Source organism: Zalophus californianus, chromosome 1 (genome assembly GCF_009762305.2).
Source record: "Zalophus californianus isolate mZalCal1 chromosome 1, mZalCal1.pri.v2, whole genome shotgun sequence".
Taxonomy (NCBI): domain Eukaryota; kingdom Metazoa; phylum Chordata; class Mammalia; order Carnivora; family Otariidae; genus Zalophus; species Zalophus californianus.
In genome coordinates, this window is record NC_045595.1 from 168910675 (window position 1) to 168933301 (window position 22627).

Consider the following 22627-nt stretch of genomic DNA (forward strand, 5'->3'; position numbering starts at 1 on the left):
GATAAACAACACAATGTGAATGCAATCAGCAAAATCTAGAATGTGGGAAACTCTTTATAAGACAAAGTAACCAGTTTTTCTAACTAATCAGCAAGGAAAAAAATTAGGAAAGAGAAATTATAAATTAAAAGAGACTTTAAAGGGGCGTCTGGGTGGCTCAGTCGTTAAGCGTCTGCCTTCGGCTCAGGTCATGATCCCAGGGTCCTGGGATCGAGCCCCACATCGGGCTCCCTGCTCCGCGGGAAGCCTGCTGCTCCCTCTCCCACTCCCCCTGCTTGTGTTCTCGCTCTCGCCGTGTCTCTCTCTGTCAAATAAATAAATAAAATCTTAAAAAAAAAGAGAGAGAGACTTAAAAGATGTCAACCAAGTGCAACATCTTGTTTTGGGTCCTGGGAAAACCAGGGAAACCTGAACAATAGTTAGATTTTTTATAATAAAATGTAATAATGATAATGTGATTATGTCATCATAAAGAGTTTATAGGGTTCAATTCCACCTACTTTTGAATTTGTTTGAAATTTTCCATGATAAAAGTTAGGGAAAAAATTTCTAAAACCACATCAAGAACTTGAGTTATAAAAAAGAAGTTCACAGTATTTCAAATTCTTGCCATGTGACAGGCCTTACAATATATAGTTTATACCAGAGAATTTTTAAAAATAGGGCAATTAAATTTATCAGTAAAATGAGTCTGAGTTGCTATTTTTGTTTTTCTGTAAATTTCTAAAGATCTCTCCTTTAATAAGGTATAAAATTATCTTACCATCCCCTTCCCCCAAATACCTTGGTTCCTTCTCTGATTTTGTCTTTCAAGGATTCTTTCCCTTAGACTTATTTTCTCAAAACAAATTCCCAGTAAAATACAACATGAACAGAAAAGGATCCAAATTGAGTGGCTAGTGCAACACCATGCCCATGGTCTTCCTGATTCCATAGTTCAGGGTCATAAAAAATGAAGACTTTAATGTATAAACTATCAAAGAATACCTAACAAACAACTATTTTTGTAAGAAAGAGCCATCACTGAGTGAAGCTTTGTAGAGAAGATAGAGGAACAAGTTGTATAAAATCACTAATACAAATTAGCTGTGCTGAAGACAACATCCGAACACAAAAAGGAAACGTGGCTAAGTGTATTGAATAAATATACACGTATATTCTATTTCAAAGTAAAGAGATTAAAATGAAATATGTAGTTCCTGTAAAAAATACAGACATAAAGAGCAATACAACAGAATAATCCAGAAGTAGTCCTGATGCACTGAGGAATTCAGTGTATTAGAAAGGTGGAATTTCAAATTGATAGCACAACTGGGTAGCTATCTGGAAAAAAAAAATTTTTTTGATTCCTACCTCACTTATTATACAAAATTAAATTCCAGATGGTTCAAGATCTAAACATAAAAAATAAATCACATAAGCATGTAAGCATGTAAGCATGTAAGAAAACTCTCGGGAAGGCCTTTCTTGGGAAGACACAAAACCTATAAGCTGGAAAGAAAAACTACGTATACATTTGACAATGTAGATAACAGTACAAAATTACCTATAACTTCTTAAAGGTGATAGCAATAACCAAGCAAAACTGAAAAAATTTGTCAGCATACCTGTAAAAAGTGTGCGAGGACCATGTTCATATACATGTCTTCTTCCTCTCTACCGCTGCCCATAAAACAGAGGTGCTCCCCACCAGCGATGGAGCCGGACTCGATGGACTGCTTCTGTGCTTCCAGCAAAGATTTTACTGATTGTGCAAACTCAGATGGATTCTGGAGCATCTAGACAATTTTTTAAAAACTAAAAATGTGGCAAAATGGTACTGGACATACATTTCCAAATTTGAAATATTCTTCCAGGAAAAAAAAAATTTAAATAGCTACCATAAAAACAAAGGAATAAAGGCTCTTCTAAATAAAATTGCTGGGATAAGAGAAAAGAAATGTATATAAATGTACCTATAATATACTAGAACAAAAGTTGAAGATTCACAGAAAGGTTAAATATGCACAGAAAATATTATAAGAAAAAAATGTTTTTGTTGTTTCTTAAACAAGCTATGGTGTCATTAGGTATCATGACAAGAAAAGTTTAACACTGAGTAGAAGGGTCCATAAGTAAAAACCATACATTAAAACAAAGCATATTTTTTAGCTTACACTTATATGGCAAACAATGTATTTCTTAGAAGACAGAAATAGGAGAAGCCATTTTTATCAGCACTACTCCAGGTACTAGAGATAAAAGGATGAAAAATGTTAATTTCTTTCCCTCAAGGAAACATATGCCAATAACTACAAAAATCTGTTATAAGTCTTATAATAGGGCTACATAAAAAGCATAGTGAAAATCCAACAGAAAAATGGACAAAGAAAAGCAATTCGTAAATCAAAATACAAACAGTACACTTACAAAAAGATGCTCAACATCACTTAAAATTACCACTGTTCTTCACCCATCATTCTTGTAATATAAAAAATAATTGGTAATGTGCTATAATGCAACAGTATGAAACACTCTCATCTACAGCTGTAAAGTGTAAGCTGGTTCTGTCTCTTTAAAGGATAAGGCATTTCTAGTAATGTTTTACATACTCACATCCCTCAAACCAACGGTTCTACTTTCAGAAGCCTCTTTTACAGAAATATTTGCACAAGTTCACAAAACTTGTATAAGGATCTAACTGCAGCATTGTTTACTACAAGAAAACTGAAAATAACCCAGATGTACATCAACTGGGCAATAAATTATGGTACATCTGTACCATGGTTCACTATACAGTCATTGCCTGGCTGCCTCAGTCAGAGCATGCAACTCTTAATCGTGGGGTTGGGAATTTGAGCCCCATGTTGGACGAAGAGTAAAAATAAACACATAGATAAAATGTGGGGATACTAAAAAAAAGAATGTACTTAAATGGAAAGATCTCTAAGAAACAGTTTGCTGAAAAAGCAAGTGAACTGTTAAGTGAAAAATTTAGTGAAAAAAGTAAACAAGAAATACATAAATACACATTAAAAGGTCGGAAGATTAAACCAGCTGGTAATAACTCTGGAGATATTCTTTTGAGTTTTTGAAGAAAAAAATCAAATATTCATGAATCACTTGAGCAAATTTTTAAATAAGCATAAAAGAAGGACCATCTAACCCCCCCGCCCCCCCAGACAAGTCAAGGATGAGAAAGGCTCAGGGTTCACTTTCAGGATGCAAACAAGCTTGATCACCTTCCTTACTTAAAACACCCAAACTGTCTGAGTTTTCCTCTACTTTACATAAGTTTCCTCTCAACACCACCTAAACCCCTCACTATCACCTTCTCAGGCCTCAGCGTCACCTTTTTCAGATGAGATGGGAAGAAGGGCAGATCGCACAGTCAGCCAAAAGGGTTACACCTCTTTCTGTCTTCACCATCCATGAGACTCTTATAACCCAGAATGGTTTAAATGATGTCTATCCCACTCTAAGTATTTTTGACAATATTTAATTATTTACTTCATCTACTCTTTCAATTAAAGTGGCCCTTAGATAGCAATTTTAACAAGTGAGCACCGATATGCCGGATACTACTCTTATTAAATATTAGTTTATTACATGCATAAGTACTCATGATTTAAAAAAGGCTTATAGTAAAAACTTTTAGAACAATTACCCAATTATAGTAAGAGCTTATATTTATAGAGTACTTACTAGATGCAAGGCACTATGCTAAGTGCTACATCAGACAACTCACAGTAAGAAGTTTAGAATTTACTGACATAACAATGGTAAGCAATAGTAAGCCACAATTAACTGTTTGCATCTATCCTTTATCGTACTTAAAGGGTGTCCTGGTGAAACGGAAACCTGAAAACAATACTTTTGTTATAAGGGCAGAGACCCCCTCCTTAAGCAGAAAGAAAATGTACCAATCTGGTACATGTATATTTATTTATGAACTAAAGAAAAAAAAACTATTTATTCTCTTACTTTATAAAAAATTTAAACTAGCATTTATACTAACCAGATCTGAATCTAAGTGGAAAGCAGTTGATAAATGCCCAGCATTATACTGTTCTGCAGGACGGCAATCCACCACAAAGAACCGAACTCCTTCCTAAGAGGAAAACAACATCTGAGATACTGGAATTTGCCATGAGGGTCACATTTCACACAATATAATGTTACAATTAGCCAAACGAGAGGGAACAGATTAAAAACAAAAACAAAAAAAACCAACAAAAAACAGATCTCACAGAATTAGGAGGACCCAATTAGAAGAGATGCAAGAAAATAACCTCAAGATCTTAAATAACTATATTCATTTTCAACAGTTAAAACACTTTATATATACTGTTGACTAGAAAGTCTTAAAATATGTAGCAGGAGAATGTCAGTTTGAGCTATAAAACTATGTTGGAATTTAAAATTTTAATGTGTATCATGTTAAAAATATATTTTAAAACTACATAGTTATAAACACAAATCTAGATAAAATTACTATTTCTGCAAATAAGTCCACAAGTTGCCAGCAATTCAATTCATATAAGAACTAAACATCTTGGGATGAGAGGAAGTTCTGCAATGCCAGTCTGAGCTGAAGAAATTCACATGAGGATCTTTAAACTGGGCTACAGCTTTTCATTTGTTTTGTTTTTTTTTAAGATTTTATTTATTTATTCATGAGAGACAGAGAGAGAGAGAAAGGCAGAGGGAGAAACAGGCTCCCAAGGAGCAGGGAGCCCGATGCGGGACTCGATCCCAGGACCCTGGGATCATGACCTGAGCCGAAGGCAGACGCCTAACCATCTGAGCCACCCAGGCGCCCTCATTTGCTTTTTTAATACTAATTCTAATAAGGGGCACCTGGCTGGCTCAGTCAGTTAAGCGTCTGCCTTCGGCTCAGGTCATGATCTCCGGGTCCTGGGATCAGGCCCCACGTCGGGCTCACTGCTCACCAGGGAGTCTGCTTCTCCCTCTGTCCCTCACCAGCTCATGCTCACTTTCTCTCTCTCTCTCAAATAAATAAATAAAATCTTAAAAAAAACCAAAACTAGTTCTAATAAGAAAAATATGTGAAATGTTTGTTTTAAAAATATTATAAAACACCTGTCTTTCCATGCCCATACTTCTTCCCTCCATCTTGGAAATACACCCCACCTTCCAAATACACATCCCATGTTAACAGTTCCACTACTAGTAATAAAGAACATATACTGAAAACACTGGCTCACTAGATTTTTATGAAGACAGCAGTAGACAGAAAATTATGGTATATCCTCAATTCTCCTTTGTTATATGCTCTCTGGCATCAGACCATCTAATTCAATTAGCTGTATAATTACCCAGAATTTAACTATTAAACGCTAAATTCACCATTTTAAGTACTTTATACAATACTCAGTTGCTTTGTTAAAAAATGAAATAAGATTTGGCAATTTATAAAAATAATTGTCAAGAATAATTATTGACAACTAAAATAACACACAAGCTGGCAACACATTAATCATTCAAAAAAGCAACAGCTACATTGTTGTAGTAAATTAATTTTGTGGGAATTCACAAACAGGGAGGAAATGTTGGTTCCCCGCATTTAAAAGGGGCATTCCTCTGACAAACTGTGGGTTTTCTTTATTTACCCCTTGAAGCTGATTTGCTTGAAGGATCTCTGACACCGAGATGGCCAGACAAAGAGCCTGACTCAGATCTGCATCATCATCCTTAATTCCCAACAAAGTACTACCAAATAGATGGTGATTATCCTGTTTGAAGAGAAATTTTTAAAACATCACGAAGAAAAACAAAATTAATCTTTCTTTCAAAAAACATTCTTAATAAACCATGATGAAAGGTAAAAATAATTATGTAACACTCTTGAGTCATGTGACTTTTAAAACTTAATATTATGTCATCTCAAATACTGCAGGCCAAAGGCGACAAAAAGGCTATATACAAAGTCCTTGTCACAGTTCACACAAAATAAAAGACTACGAAAAAATAAAACATTCTACACAGCTATTTTCTGTATCACCTGTAGTTAAATATTAAATTTTAAAAATGGTTACTTTTCATATTTTAACATAATAAAAACAAAAGTAAGGAAAAAATTATGTAATACACTGATCTACAGCCTGATTTAATTAGCAACTGCTAGTGCAGATTATTTACTATGTCTGACGAATAAAAGCTGTTCCTCTTAAAAGACTGAAAGACTTCGTTTTCATCCAGCAATCCTAAACCACAACCCCATCATCTGACTTGTTTGACATTGTCAGGAACTGAGGTGGTCTACATAAGGCAATTATTAAAATAGCTGAAATTAGTCCCTAGAAACGAATCTCTTTTTTAATTAATTAGTTTCAGGGGAAATGTTTTTAAAAGGTTTCTCTTGTCTGACTTCTGAAACGTATTACACTAAACATAATTTAACCTCATCTTGATGTTTCAGTGACATGACCACCAACTAGCAATCATTATGGTAGAATGCCTAAAAAAATAAATAAATAAAAGACTATAATGCTCTCACAGGCACTTGAGGTCACAGAAAAACCCATTTACTTTATAAATGGTACTTCTGTGCCTCCTCTACTATTAGCTTTTGCTTCTTGGAGTTTTACTTTCTAGGAACTCACACCACTCATGTCTCTAATCTGGTGTCCTTTCACTTGAAAGCACTTGAGAAAGGTTCTAAGTCTCTATGCAGCTAAGGGACCCTTTTTTGTTCATGAGACAGCTCTGCATTACTAAAATTGCACAAAGCAGAACTCCAGATAAAGGAGGCATAATTATACATCCTCCATCAGATTTTTGAAATTTTTAAAGTCAAGAAACACTAACTTAAGAAGTATCTCAATTTTCTCATGATCAGAAGTAACTAATAGAGTAGAAATGAAGTAATTCCTAGCATATCTGTATACTATCTTTTTAAATTTTTCTGTTCCTCTAGTAGGGAGAGTATTTACAGTGAAAAATCACATAAAACTGCAACACATAAAAAGAAAGAAAAGAGTGACAACCTAGAGTATTTTAACTTAAGTAGACACAACATAAACCATAAAACAATGTACAAAATGTGAAATACTGAAGCTGGTAATTTCTTGTCTTCTACCTTCCTGAAAGAAGCTGGTGTTTTACTGCAATAATACTGAGCCAGAGAGAAAAGATCTTCTATATCTTCTAGATTCAAACTGGATGGAGTATTTTCCAAGAACTCTGAAAAAGGATTACAGATATGAGAACATTTAAAAAATTGATGAATACAACCATGAACATTATTTACATATCAAAGCTAGAATATCTTCAACATAATAAAAACTACATGAATGGAATCTTAACAGTGATGTCTTTAAAACTGTTTGAGGAGAAGCAGAGTTCCCCAAAAGAGCTGAAACTGGTAGTGCAATTCTGCTGTTAGTGTAAGATAGGTTCAGGCAATCAAATCAAACTCATTAGCTTTGATGGCAGTACTGTCATTTATTTAACAAACACATGTTAAGTGCCAGGGCCCCTGGAGTTCCTGACCTAAGGAACTCTGTCTCGTGTGAGAAATGTAAAAATCATTGTAATGTAGCAAGATAAAACACCACAATACAAACAGTACAAGGTGGCAGGCAATATACAGAGGAAGTAACTTAATCTCTGTGAGTGCTAGAATGGGGAGACCCAAAAGAACCACATTTCCACAATGGAAATAATTATGAAATCTGAGTACGCAAAGGTAAATTAAGGAAAAAGGAAGAAGGAAGGAAAGAGGGCAGAGGAGGGCATTTGATATGAACAATGAAACCAAAGTAACAGTATATGAAAAGGAATTGAAAGAGTGAAAAAACATGTAAGAAATGAACAAGGATGCAAAATGGAAGGAAAATAGTCTTTAAGATTTGCAAAAAAAAGATTTGTACCTGTACAGTGTGCATGAGTTGAATGAAACCTCAGAGTTCTGTAGACTAATCTCTTAAATTTATAGATGAAGAACCTGAGTTTTAGAAAATAAAGTGACTTGAAATATTTTCTCTATGTTAAGTGATACTTACGGATAACTTCTCCTTTGCTGTCCGACTCCTGTGCTAAAATAACTTCTCTGCAAAAGAGAAACAAATGGATTTGAGTTAAATATTAACAAAGCATCCTGAGAATAGAAAGGAGAAAAATCTAAGCAACTTGATACTTACTTTGCATTAACAAGGATTATTAACATTAAGAAATAAATAAAAAATGGATCTGCTTGTTGTAGATATCCATCCCATATTGCCTGAGTGACTTCAATGGAACAGTAACATGCAAAAAGGCTTCCAAGCTGTAATCAGGAAATGAAATGAGACATAAACCACTGGACATGACCTGTTCTTTGAAAAGTATGAAATCATATGTGTAAGTAACATTACATCAAATTATCTGCACCTGACACTTAATGTGTAGCTTAATTTTACTGTATGTAATGCAAAGGCAGAATATGTGGATTCAAGGCACAATGAAGCCACTTATTATCTGTGTGACTTAAGGCACATCATGTAACCTCTAAAGCTTCCATTTCTACTTCTTATAAAAAAAAAAAAAAAGAAGGAATACTGCTACCCTTCTTCTACAATTGTTGGGAAGAGAGAGATAATTAACCTAGAGTAACTAAAGTAACTAGGACCTATCTGCCATAGCATAATAACTAACATAACTACCACTATAAGGGTAACTAGCATAATTATTATGGTACTTATAAGGTAACTGCAAGGCTCAAACATGGTAACTTAAGAACATAGAGAAAAGTTTTAATGACAATATAATGGTGAACTGCTGCCAAAGCTTCCTTGTTCATCATCTGAAACAGAAGAGACAAATTTATATCCCTCAATATTTCAGGAGCTCTGGGGTTTTCTATTTCAAATAAAAGAGTTGTTTAAGTTTCTCTAGAACCTGTGTTTTAAATTAAATAAGCTCAGTGATATTTTTAAAGTATTCAATTTTCATTAGATACAGAAACAATTCCATCTACAGGTTTAAATTTAAAACATTTTTAATGGCTAATGGGAACATACCCATTAGTGCGTATTTCAGTACTAAATTACTGTCACATATCCTTTATTAGCTATCACTTATTTTAAATATTCTCATAAAAGGCTTCAAATTTGACATTTTTCTCCCAGTTTATAGGTGAGGAAATAGACTGGTATTAAATAACCTTCCCAAGCTCACAGAGATGGTGAGTGGTGATGTTTGCACTAGAAAAATGACCTGATATTCCACAGCCAGCTAACTGCCATTACACTTGACCACAAAGTTTTTAAAATATATAATGCTGTTATTTTAAAAATTACTATTACAAATAAGACTATTACAAATACCAAATATGTACAAACAGAATCACAATATATGATCATCATTAAACTCACGTAGCCAAACTACAGCTATCACTGCATTGCTCACAGTTACAGGTCCTCAAGGTTTAGGAACTGGTTTTAACTGTTTCATCTCATGATTAAAAAAAAAAAAAAAAAGACTCCATTCCATAGACATGATACTAGTAGCAAGAACAAACTATCTGGGGCATTGACTGAAGGCAGAACAGTTGTTTTAGTACTTAGTTAAAATCTGCTACCAGCACTGAGGACTAATTCAGAGACCTGGCAACAGAAATGGCAGAAGTGACAGGAGAGACCTCTGTTAGATATCAGAATGCTTCAGAGAAATAGTTTTCACTTCAACACAAATAAGTACATTGAATGGCAACACACGTATCTCAGAGAAACCATAATTTTATAGGTATTTTATTATTTTAACTCAAAGCAACAAGACTGTGGCTTAGAACTAAAGAGTAAGCTGCTGCAGTTTGAGATTTAATATGCCAGAGTTGAAACCAGTTAGAATTCTCTAAGTACCATTTCTTGATTGTTTACTTACCCCATCACCCTCCAAGATAGGTACTATTATTATTATTATTCCCATTTTACAGGTAAAGAAATTGAGGCTCAGAGGCTAAGTGTCTTAAACCACATAGTTAATAAGTGGCAGAAAGGAATCCTTTCTGAAGAAAAGTTAGGTTAAGGCACGATCAAGGAATATGTTTAATTTCTGAATATACATTCTTCCAGCACCCAATCACTGTTTAGAAAAATCGTCAAGTTAATCTAGAAGAGAGGTTCTCAAAGTGTAGTCTAAGGAGCCCTAGAAGTCCCCCAGAGTATTTACAGGGGAGTCCATGAAGTCAAAACTATTTTCATAATGATATATAAACTTTAATTGCCTTTTTCATACTCATTTTCTCACAAATGAACAATACTTTTCTGAACGCTACATGAACTGTAGTATCATCACACTGAATAAAGAAGCAGACTGAATAAAGAAACAGATATGAGAATCTACCTATCTGTGATCTAGCCAAATACTGAGATTCACAAAAATATAAAACGCCACTATTCTAATTTTCTTTTGGAAAATACAGTTATTTTGCATTAGAAAAATAGGCCATTTATGTTAACATGTAATAGATTTACCACTACTTCTAAATGAATATTTTCTTAGTCTTAATTTCTAACCAACATAATGGATCCTCAATAGATATTGAGTATAAGAGGTCCTGACACCAAAAGGTCTGAAAACCACTGACCTAGAATAATAAAATTTCCCACCGAAAATATAAATATAGAATAACAGAGCTGAGATGTCCTTTATATTCTTTTATACTGATCCTTTGACAACCTTAAGATTATGATACCAACCTTATGATTAGATACCAATTTTTATACACACCATCAACAATTTAATCACACAAAGTTCTAAAGTGAACTGATCCATATCACATATTTACATATATTACATGCATATATTTGCACATATTATATACAGCTATCTCAAATATTATTATATATAGCACATACATAGGTAATATATGTGAGATATATGTAAAACAACCAAAGGCTAAACTTCATTTTAAATAATCCGAACACAGGCAAGAGCTAAAAAACCAATTTTTGAAGTGCCAAAAATTTTACTCCTTTGGTTTAAGTAATAATGGTCTATAATTCAGTATTTTTCTTTTTCTTCCTTGGGAAAAGAAAAAACCTAACTATAGTTTAATAGAAAGCTATTTTTCATTAAGTGTTCCTACTTTCACTTTATTACCCAGTTGAGTGCATAGGAGTCTGGAGTAATTTTCTTCGTATCAAGAAAAGAACAGAGCTCAGGCTCGTGATACTGGATGAGTAATCGGAAAAGATGAAATGGTCTTCCCTTCAGAGAACAATCCCTAAAAGAAAGAAAAGCAAGGTTTTTGCATTAATGGGTCAGAAATGCTCATATTAGTAACCAGTCCTCCTGCAATACCCACTTCTTCCCCCCACCCCCAAAACACCTGAACGCCACAGCATTCATAACAAAGCCTATCTGATACAATCAGGTTCGGAACACCTAATATACATGACTTGACAGAAAGTTTGTAGAAACAGTAGGTCTACAGCCAACTCTAGGGAGATTCTCTCCAGGTAAACCCAGGTAGCACTCAAACAAAAGGACTGCAGGGACCACTGAAAACAGCAGGACCATTTAGGTTATTTTGATAAATTCTGGATCCCAAAAGGATATCTATAGAGTTCCAAAGAAGTCCAGCCCTTCCTCCCTACCAAATAAGAGGAAACTCTTGGGAAGGCTTCCAGTTAGCTCCACAGTTAACATATTCAAGTAGGGATGTCCTTTAACAAAGGTAAAAGTGTGAAATGGCCACAGGTGAACAAAATACTGTACCAGAGCCTTAGAAGCTGTTGAAGTGGCCTGGGTACTAGTGCTCAGAATGAATTCCAAGAGGTACAAAACACTTTATGGAACAAGTGTACTATTTCTTTTCTTCTTCCCTTGTGTCTAATGAATCAATAAAAACATAAACAGCTCAAAGTACAGGCCACCTCAATAAAGGTATTCATTGAGAAAATATCATGTGCCCGACACTGTAACAGGCACTCTACAAAGTTATCTAATTTTATCTTTACAAGCAACCCTATGAAATAGTTACTATTTTTTCCCTCATTTTACAGATGAGAAAACTGAGGCTTAGCTGTGGGCAAGTAGCTCACCCAAGGTCACAGAAGTCAGTTAAGACCTCTACACAGAAACTGCATTAAACTACCATGCCATACACTTCACTATATATAATTTGGTATTTCGACAAGTGGTATTTTGGTATGGGTACAGTCTCTAAAAAAACAAATTGTAAAGCAACTGAAATAAAGTAAAACCCTTCATGTGAAAAAGCTAATGAAATGAATGTCACAATTTTGACATAAAAGCACTCTGATAAAGAATGCTGGCAAATGCTATTTAGGTAGGAATACTGAAAAATAATTTCTACAAAACCAAGTTCTGAGATGAATGACAGGATTTGGAATGAACCTCTATCTACCATTTTTTGATACTGTAAATGATAGGGACGTTTTGTAGAGAAAGCCCTAGGTTGTCAATTCAGATGCCCAGAGACAGAACAGGATTCAAACTGGCAAGATTACCTCCTCCTCTGTCTGAATACTCTCCCCATTCTATAAATGCAAGGCAACTGACTGCTAAGGCAAAACACAGAACCAGAGAGTAAGATATGTAGGGACATAAAAATGTAGAAACAGCTGCCTAGTTTGTGTCCCTAGCAGGACCTCTCAGGGAGTCAGCCATTGAAACAGCATCTATTTATTTAATAGCTGTGTACTATTACTGCAAGGCACTGTGTTTGATGGGATTCTACACAAGTTATATTGAACCTGTAATAAGAAGATATATGACAATGGAGTTCTTTTAGCAGCATTTTGTGGGGCTGCATATTCATAAGAGCCAAAAAGTGAAAATAATTCAAATGTCCATTAACTGTGGAATGAGTAAATAAAATGTGGTACATGCATGCAATGCAAACAAATCCACAGAGACAGAAAGATTAGTGGCTGCCTGGGGCTAAGAGTGTTGGGGGAAAATGGAGAGTTGACTACTAATGGGAACAGGGTTCCTTTCTGGAGTGATGAAAATGTTCTAAAAAATGACTGTGGTTATGGTGGCACAACTCTGTGACTATACTAAAAACCAATGAACTGTACAAACTAAACGGATGCATTTTATATGTAAATAATATCTTAAACTATTAAAGAAAAAGTTCTTCAGTTGATTCTAACAAGCAACCAGGGTGAAGAACTGTATTAGTTAAAGCACAGGTGACCACCCACACTTAGGTTCAAATCTTGACTCAAACATATACCAGAAGTGTAATCCTGAGTAGGTCTTTAATCTCTCTTTGCCTCAGTTTTTGTAGTTGTAAATCAGAGATAACTACCCCTTAGTGGCCGTTGTTTAAATGAGAAAACACACAAAGCACCTGCATTTAGTATAATGTGTTATCACAGAGAGCAGTAAAAAATGGTAGTCATTTAACTACCAAGCTCCAGAATAGTAGATCTCTACTTTGGCTACATATTGCAGTCAGTTAAGAAGCTCTGAAAAAACAATGATGCCTGGGTGCCCTGCTCAGAGATCTGATAATCAGGTACACAAAGAGGCCGCAGGATTTTTCAGAGCTCCCTCAATGATTCCAGTGTACATCCACAGTTCACTGTGTGGCCAAACCACTGGTCTAGGTTATGTCAAAAGTTCCTTTTGGTTCTGAAATCCTGACTACCTGATCCACAGCACTGGGAAGTACAAGAATTCTCTCTGGCCTCATGAGTGCAGCCCCTGTACTCCCTTCCCCAGCCTCCCTGCACCCCCCCCCCCACACCACTACAACTATCTAAACATCTACCTATCTATTCTCAGCCTAAGTGTCACTTGCCCAAGAAAGCCATCTCTGACCTCCAGGGCAAGTTAGGTCACCCTCATTAAATATTCCCATAGCATTCTAGGGGCACCTGGATGGCTCAGTCAGTTAAGTGTCCAACTCTTGATTTAGGCTCATGTCATGATCTCAGGGTTGTTGAGATTAAGCCCTGTGTCAGACTTCATGCTGGGCATGGAACCTGCTTAAGATTCTCTCCCTCTCCCTCTACCCCTCCCACCGAAATAAAATAATTCCCATAGCATTCTATATTTCATCTTCCTAACACTCAGCACACTTCTAATTACCTGTTCAATGCCTGCATATCCAAGATTACCCTCCAAGCTGTAATGCCAGCACCTCACTTAAGGAAGCACTCTAAAAATTTTACATTCCATGTAGACATTATAATGTTATTTTTATTTTATAAGGAAAGAAATTAAAATAGGGATACTATGAAAAAATTGGCATAAACTCTATAAGCATAAATTCTTAACTGAAGAATCCTTTAAAAAATGTCTATAACCACAAAAATAAAGTCAAATAACCATTAAGACTCAAACAACCCTAAAAATTATTTGAATCTCTTACTTTACCACCAAAGTAAATCTAACAACTTTAGCTCAAAGCAAACTAGACCTTTACTCATTTACTATAATAACTAAATCGTATTTTACCTGGGAATGTACTTATTCATGATAGCATAAAAGCAGTTGTACAAATCACTGCGTGGCAGCTGAAGATGCACCAATGGTTTCAGTAGATGTATCCAGCTAAGGGATGTGCTGTATTTAATGTTACGTGATTTACAGTAAAAGGTAATTACAGATTCAATATCCAAAAGTAATTCTGTTGCCTTCTCTTCTGGCACTGAAAGCTGTTCTAGAAAAGAAGTGTCAAAATTAAGTTGCCAGCGGCCTGTTAGAAACTCCATTATTGCACATAACACTTGTTTACAAACATACGATACTATCTTAGTATATTTGGAGCATGAAAAGGACAAAATAAAACTACATGAAAGCACATGTTTCCTTATACTTATCCAATATTTACTATTTGATATTTACTAACTCAAGAATACTTGACCTATATATATACACATGTATATATATATAGGTTAAGTATATTTAATATATGTATATATACATTAAACAAAGAATGGATAATCTGAAGTAGAAAGGTAGGAAAGATAGGTTTAACCCATATTCCTGGAAAGCAAAAAGGTTTTTTTCTAAACAACAGATTATGATCTACCCCATGATGGGCAGCTGCCACTATAACTTTGTCAAGGAAGGTGATTCATTCTCTACTACCAAATTCCCTTTCCTTTGTACACACCAGCAATAATGTTTCTGTTGTGGTTAGTACACAAAAGCTTATCTAATCAAAACTTAACTAAAATGTGATGAAAGGGAAATAGAAAGACACCAAAGACTGTAGATGAATTTAAAAATACAAACTAAATTCATTTAATCTTGAAAAAGACCTTGTGGAGTGACTGGAAATCTTTCACCCATGACTTACAGTAGTTTTTTTTATAACAGATCATTACCTATGTTGTATAGATAAACTTTTGGAACACAGACCCCTTTAATGTGGAGACTATATACAATCATACAGATCTTTACACAAAAAACAATTTTAAAACTGTACAGGTAACCTGAAGAACTGAACATATAATAAAAAAAAGACCCTAAAATTGGACTCTCCTTCTTAAAAATATTAGACACTACTTCATAAGAATTTCAAAAGAGAAGTTCTAAAACTATTTATCAGCCCTTCACAAACACAACATATCCCAAAATATAACAAAATGATTCTAATAGGGTAATTCCTTTACCTCAAAATATTATTTTCGAATTTTTCACTGTTTGAAAACAATGATTAAACTTACCAATAAACTCAAGACAATCTTTGTGAATAGCATTCTGTTCTGGCAAGTCTAGAATACCATCCCATGATGCCAAACTATCGCCTTTTCCTGCAACATTTAGAGCAATCTGGAAGAAAGATAAAAGCAACTAGCTTCATATGTCATTTCTCATTCTTGGAAAAAACGCTGTAATAATGGAAAGTCCTGAATTTAGAAATAATAATGCATACTTCTAAGATTACAAAGTAATGTACTTATGCTCCACCAAATGTTGATCTCTTAAGTCAGATCACAATGAACACAATTATTTTAAATCTTCCTATATTAAATTTTACTACTTCATATCAATCTACTGAATAGCATATATAAATTTATTTCAAGCAAACATCACCAATGTTATAGACTGAATGTTTGTGTCCCCCCACAAAACTCATTGTTGAAACCTAAGCCCCAATATGATGTTATTTAGAGATGACGCCTTTGGGAGGTGATTAGGTCATGAGGGTGGAGCCCTCATAATGGAATTAGTATCCTTATAAAAGAGACCCCAGAAGGAGCCCCTATCCCTTCACACATGTGAGGACACATTAATGATTCACTATTTTTTTCAGTTTAATGGTATTATGGTTATTTTAAAAGTCTTTATCTTTTAGACTTTCATAGTAAAGTATTTTAGTGTGCTATCAAGGATTTACTTTAAAATAATCCAGTGGGTAGAGTGGGGAGGAAAAGATTGAGATGCTAATCTTTTTTTTTTTTGAAAGATTTTATTTATTTATTTGACAGAGAGAAACACAGCGAGAGAGGGAATACAAGCAGTGGGGGTGGGAGAGGGTTCGGAAGCAGGCTTCCCGCTGAGGGGCTCGATCCCAGGACCTGGAATCATGACCTGAGCCGAAGGCAGACGCTTTAATGACTGAGCCACCCAGGCGCCCCAAGATTGAGATGCTAATCAAACAAGATTTTCCAAATGTTAACAGTTAAAGCTAAGTGATAGGTCATGGAGGTTCATTATACAAGTCTCTACTTTTGTGTTTTAAATTTCTATAATAAAACATTCAGAATTCTATATACAGTTATAATTCCATTTGTAACATATATATGTGCAGAGAAGAAAAAATAAAAAGATAAATACCAAGACATAATTATGTGTTTTACCTAAGTGATAGACAGCAGATGATTCTTATCTTATCCTATGCTTATATGTTTTAACAAAGATGAGTATTCCTTTTGCAGTCATAACAAATCTTAATTTAAAATTTAAAAAAAATGATAATACACATGCACTGGAGAACAGCTGAAGAGGAAAATAAAGCAAAGTAAAACATCCTATAATTCCAATACCCAGAGAGACCTACATCCCCTCCCCACCTTGTCTTTAACATAGCTCAGGTAATTCCAGCCGCGATTATAAATCTTATTTTACTCATTGGCTGCATTTTCCCATTTCATTAAACAATCTTCATAAACATCATTTCTAATAACTACGAAAGAAAAACAGTCTTTTAAAACCTAAATTATTAAATAACCAAACATGACAGAAACACACATTTCAGTAAGTTGCTCTGTTCAATAAATTCTCTAGATGCAGCATGCTCATAAGATGATAAAGTCTTCTGCAACTTAAACAACTGAACATAAAAATCCTCAAATGTTATTCTTAAGTGATTAAGTTTTAGTTTCCAGTTACCTTCCAAACTTTGGCCCTCAGATCAGCGGGCAGTGGTCTCCCTTGAATTATATTTCTCAAAGTTTCAAGATCACAACCTCCGGCTTCCAGAGCTTCTTCAAGATCTTTTTCCCTAAAAAACAGGTCTTTAATAGATCAATTTTACTTATTTTTTCTTATTCAAGACTGATTTATGTAAGCATGGCCTGTCAAAGGTTGTGTCTACAAAAAGAAGGTTCTCAGCAGCCAAAATGTAATGCCAAGGCATACACGGCATTTTATTTGCTTGAAAGGGAATCTCAGGTTTCATGCAATTGACTCTTATTTTGCATTTAGTTCTAATAAGCTTAGTTATGTTTTCTAAGATTAAAGAAATTTAAAAAGAGAAGACAGGGCAAGCAAGCTGACAGCACTGAAAAGTCACAATAATAGTAACTATTCATGGTAATAGTAATGACTAACACTTTATATAGCACTATCTTTGTACCAGGCACTGTTCCAAACACTGTGCCTGTGTTTTTTTAATTCTCACAACCCTATGAAGTAACCACAATCATCACTGGCCCCAGTTTACATACGTACAAGTTGAGGCAAAGAGGAGTTATACAGCTTATGATCACTTATCAAGTAAGTACTAGAGCCAAGATTCAAACCTTAACAGTTGGGTTCCAGAATTTATGTTCTTAATATTACGTTAAATGGTGGCAAGGAGGAGAAATCATAAAATTCAGCCAAGAATTCAAAGCACTGCAGTATGGGAATACTTAGTATATAACTTATACAGATATCATGCCCAGAGCACTGCCTGGCTTACAGTGTCCAATTAATGTTAAAGGAACAAAAAAGCTCTAATGGCATCACTGTATTATAAAGCAAAACAATACAATCATCAAGCAGTTATGCTCAGTCTACTATGTTTAAAGAGAAAATTAAACACGAAATAAATTTTGTTTGTATATAGTAAAAAGAATATATTTTAAAAAAACTCTCACAAATATTATGAATTGATTTTTAGCCACAAAATAACCACTTAAAATAACTAATTCCCTCAGAATTCTCAAAAGCTGAAGTTTCACTCTTTATAATTTTAATATACAATACATAAAAAAAATCTATACAAATAAAAATCCACAACTCAGCCAATTTCTAAAAATTCTTTAAAGCAGCCCAAAAGGCAGTCTCCCACTACAATCAGGAAACCAAGATTTTGTCACATTTTTGTGTATATAGGTGGTTTTGAGAAAAATAATTTACTCCCATTCCACATTCTCTCAATAAGACAACGTTAATCTCCCTTAAAGACGGGATTCCAAAAATATCAGTTTAAATGTATAAATTTTTTTTAAGATTTTATTTATTTGGAAGAGAGAGGGAACACAAGCAAGGGGGAGCGACAGGCAGCGGGAGAGGGAGAAGCAGGCTCCCTGCTGAGGAGGGAGCCTAACATGGGGCTCCATCCCAGGACCCCGGGATCATGACCTGAGCCGAAGGCAGATGCTTAACCGACCGAGCCACCCAGGCGCCCCTAAATGTATAAATTTACTAAAGTGTTGCCCTTTTAAGAGGAAGGAATTAAATGAAAATGTAATCACTTGGGATCATATTCAACACAAATGTAGTGATCAAATTTGAGAGATTTCTTAACAAAGCTACTACAAATTCGTAAGAACAAGAAGATAACTAGTAACCACACAAGAAACATCTTGTTCTTTTGCCATATGGTCACCAAAGTGTTGGAGGAGAAAGAGAGGGAAAGAGATTTCAAGTCTTCTGTTGAGAAATGGTTCAGGCCTGTACATTGATAAAGAATGGGGTTTATCTTTATCTTCTGGCCCAAATGTACGAGAGCACCTGTTAGAATTTGAAAGATTGTTTGTGACCATGAAACAAAACTTAATGTGATCTTTGATGAATGCCATATTTTTAATGATTAAGTATGGAAATGAACTGAAAACACCATTGCATAAGATGGAATTCTTCTACCAAGTAAATGATGAACTAGAATTTTTCCATTTTTCAGTGCAAATATCCTGGGTTTCTTTTTGAAGTAACCTTGCCAAATCCCTTACTATTCCAGACAAAAAAGTCAGTATTTTGGGGCAAAATGCCCAACCCTCAACATACTTTTTAAATCATAATAATGTACAAGCACATCCCTGTTGATACAGCTGCTGTTGGATTCTTTGATGCTGCCCCCAGGGAACCACAAACGTGGTCTCCAGCAGTACAACCATGAGCAAGAAACCAGAAAATGCTCCAACTTAAGTACTAAAAGGAATTTCTCACAAACTAAATAATTAAAAGTAACATTAACTTCTGAACAAGGTATTCAAAAGTTCAGTTATCAGACCTTCAACATTACAAATGCACTTGTAAAAGTAGGAAAAGAGTTGAAAATAGTGAAGTTAAATAATTCATGTAAGGCTCAAGTTTCTATCAAGACACAGGAACTCTATGGCACTTAGCTCTCAAATAGAATTTTCCTTCCCTAAACCAACTCCTTCTACTTCTGAATAAGCAATACCTACATTCAAAAGCAAGATGCATGTCTGATGGAGTATGATTGGGTGTTTTGTGATTTTTTAAATCTTCTTTGATGATGGTAGCTTCTTACTGACCTCACAAGCTAAAGGTTGGTAGAAATGTACTGCACACTCAGGCAGGTCCTAAAATAGAAAAGCACAGGCCTTGTCCATTTATCCTAGTTAAGTCTGAAAAATAATTGTCTACTTTGCTCAGAAGGTTCATGGCAAAATAAATTCAAAGCTTTGGGGTTGCATAGTAACAGAAATGCGTCTCTTCCCAGTTCCGTGGCACTGAAACCATATTTATTAGTATAATACTACAAATTACTGCTGATGATCCAACAATAACATATTTTCAAAACCTAAATAAAACATAATAGAATATCCCCTCACCTGATGTTCTGTGGCAAAATCACCTAATCTAAGCATTGTAACCCACGTTGTTTTAGAATTATAGCAAGGCAAACAACGTAACTACATTCATTTTAAGTTAATTTAATGCTTATTCAAGCTAGCAACTAAGTAAGATTCTTCTTCTTCAACCAAATGGTAACTTCTAGCATACGGAAGCATTTGCACAATGCAAGTTAAGAGGGCATGGTGGTGGGGGGGGGGGGGGGCATGAATTTTCAAGCACTACCAAATTAAATATGGATTTCTAAATGCTTCTAGGATTAATAAATTCAATTTGAAATTCTGTACATAATTTTATGAATAAGCCATAAAATGAATCCATTTGAAATTATAGTTTTTAAAAGCAACTAGACTGTATATGTTGTGTTCCTAAAAATTAAAAAGTCATAGAAAATCTGCCACGGGGGTTGGGGGGACTATATATTACACTTTTTTTAAGATTTCATTTATTTATTAGTGAGAGAGACAGAGAGAGCACAAGCAGGGGGAGGGGCAGAGGAAGAGGGAGAAGTAAGCTCCTGTTTAATGGGGAGCCTGATGCAGGGCTTGATCCCAGGATCCTGAGATCTTGGCCTGAGCTGAAGTCAGACCCTTAACTAACTGAGCCACCCAGGTGCCCCTACCCTATTTTCTAAATTGTTTTTCCCCAACCATGTTCTAAAAACTTCTTTTCCCTATAATTTAAAAAATTGATGGAAACTTTAATTGTATATACTCCAAACACAAGATGAAAACAAGATTTAGTTCATCTCTCTCTTCTTTTTTTAACATACATCTTTCTGCACTCAAAACTCCATATCCATTATCATCAACCATTCTCCACTCCTCCTCACCCGGCTCCCAGCCTCTGACAACCACTGACTTACTTTCTGTCTCTACACATTTACCTATTCTAGACATTTTATTTTATTTTTTAAAGTTTATTCATTTTTAAGTAATCTCAACACCCAACATGGGGCTCGAATTCACAACCCAAAATCAAGAGTCGCATGCTATGCTCTCCCAATTGAGAGAGCCAGTGCCCCAATTCTGGACATCTTATATATGGAATCTTATTTATGTGGTCTTTGTGTCTGGTTTCTTTCACTCAGCATAATGTTTTCAAAGTCTATCTATGTTGTAGCATGTATCAGTACATGATTTTTACTGCTAAATATTGCACTGCATGTATATATTACATTTTATTTTATTATTTTTTTGAGAGAGAGAGAGACAAAGCGCAAGCGCGCGCAAGCCTGAGCACGCACATAGGGGGAGGACAGAAGGAGAGGGAGAGAGAATCCCAAACAGGCTCCACACCTAGCTTGGGCCTTGATCTCAGGACCCTGATATCAAGACCTGAGCCAAAATCAAGAGTTGGACATTTAGGGCGCCTGGGTGGCTCAGTTGGTTAAGCGACTGCCTTCGGCTCAGGTCATGATCCTGGAGTCCCTGGATCGAGTCCTGCATCGGGCTCCCTGCTCAGCAGGGAGTCTGCTTCTCCCTCTGACCCTCCCCCCATCTCATGTGCTTTCTCTCTCATTCTGTCTCTCAAATAAATAAATAAAATCTTAAAAAAAAAAAGAGTTGGACATTTAACTGACTGAGCCACCCAGGCACCCCTATACTACATTTTATTTATCTATTCATCAGTTAATGGACATTAGAGTTGTTTTTAACTTTTTGGCTGTATGACTGTCTCAATTTTAAACATAAATATCAATAGTTCAACTGGTTAAGTATATGATGCATATATAGTATTTATTAACTATTCTTCTTTTTTTTTTAAGATTTTATTTATTTATTTGAGAGAGAGAGAATGAGAGATAAAGAGCATGAGAGGGAAGAGGGTCAGAGGGAGAAGCAGACTCCCCGCCGAGCAGGGAGCCCTATGCGGGACTCGATCCAGGGACTCCAGGATCACGACCTGAGCCCAAGGCAGTCGCTTAACCAACTGAGCCACCCAGGCACCCTATTAACTATTCTTCTTAAGAAGATCTGGAAGAATTTAAAAATCAAGTCTTTTAAAACCACACCTATTATTAGGATGGCTATTATTAAAAGAAAAAACAAAACAGAAAATAAGTGTTGGCGAGGATGTGGAGAAATTGGAACCCGGTGCACTGTTGGTGAGAATGTAAAATGGTGTAGCCACAATGGAAAACGGTATGGCTATTCTTCAAAAAATTAAAATACAGGATTACCATATGATCCAGCAATTCTACTTCTGATTCTATATCCAAAAGAAGTGAAAGCAGGAACTTGAACATTGAACAGATATTTGTACACCCATGTTAATAACAGCATTATTCACAATAGCTAAAGGTGGAAGCAACCCAAATATACTTCAGTGGATAAATGGATAAATGAAATGGGGTATATACACACAAAATGGAATATCATCCAGCCCTAGAAAGGAAAGGCAC

At 35.2% G+C, this 22627-nt stretch overlaps 1 protein-coding gene across 4 annotated transcripts in view; it reads right to left on the reverse strand.

The window, feature by feature from the left end:
• The window catches only part of TBC1D23 (TBC1 domain family member 23), a 56241-nt gene that overhangs the window by 16648 nt on the left and 16966 nt on the right, over window positions 1-22627 (reverse strand). For 2 of the 4 annotated variants that reach the window (XM_027583633.2, XM_027583630.1), the window contains exons 2-11: window positions 17305-17416; window positions 15636-15741; window positions 14419-14623; window positions 11086-11209; window positions 8145-8269; window positions 8007-8053; window positions 7082-7185; window positions 5613-5735; window positions 3998-4090; window positions 1608-1778 (exon numbers count right to left, since the gene is read on the reverse strand). In XM_027583633.2, the coding sequence (XP_027439434.1) occupies window positions 1608-1778; window positions 3998-4090; window positions 5613-5735; window positions 7082-7185; window positions 8007-8053; window positions 8145-8269; window positions 11086-11209; window positions 14419-14623; window positions 15636-15741; window positions 17305-17416 (1210 nt within the window). Of the gene's footprint in view, window positions 1-1607; window positions 1779-3997; window positions 4091-5612; window positions 5736-7081; window positions 7186-8006; window positions 8054-8144; window positions 8270-11085; window positions 11210-14418; window positions 14624-15635; window positions 15742-17304; window positions 17430-19811; window positions 19846-22627 lie in introns of those variants that run through there. The other 2 variants (XM_027583631.1, XM_027583634.2) reach the window with 2 other exon arrangements.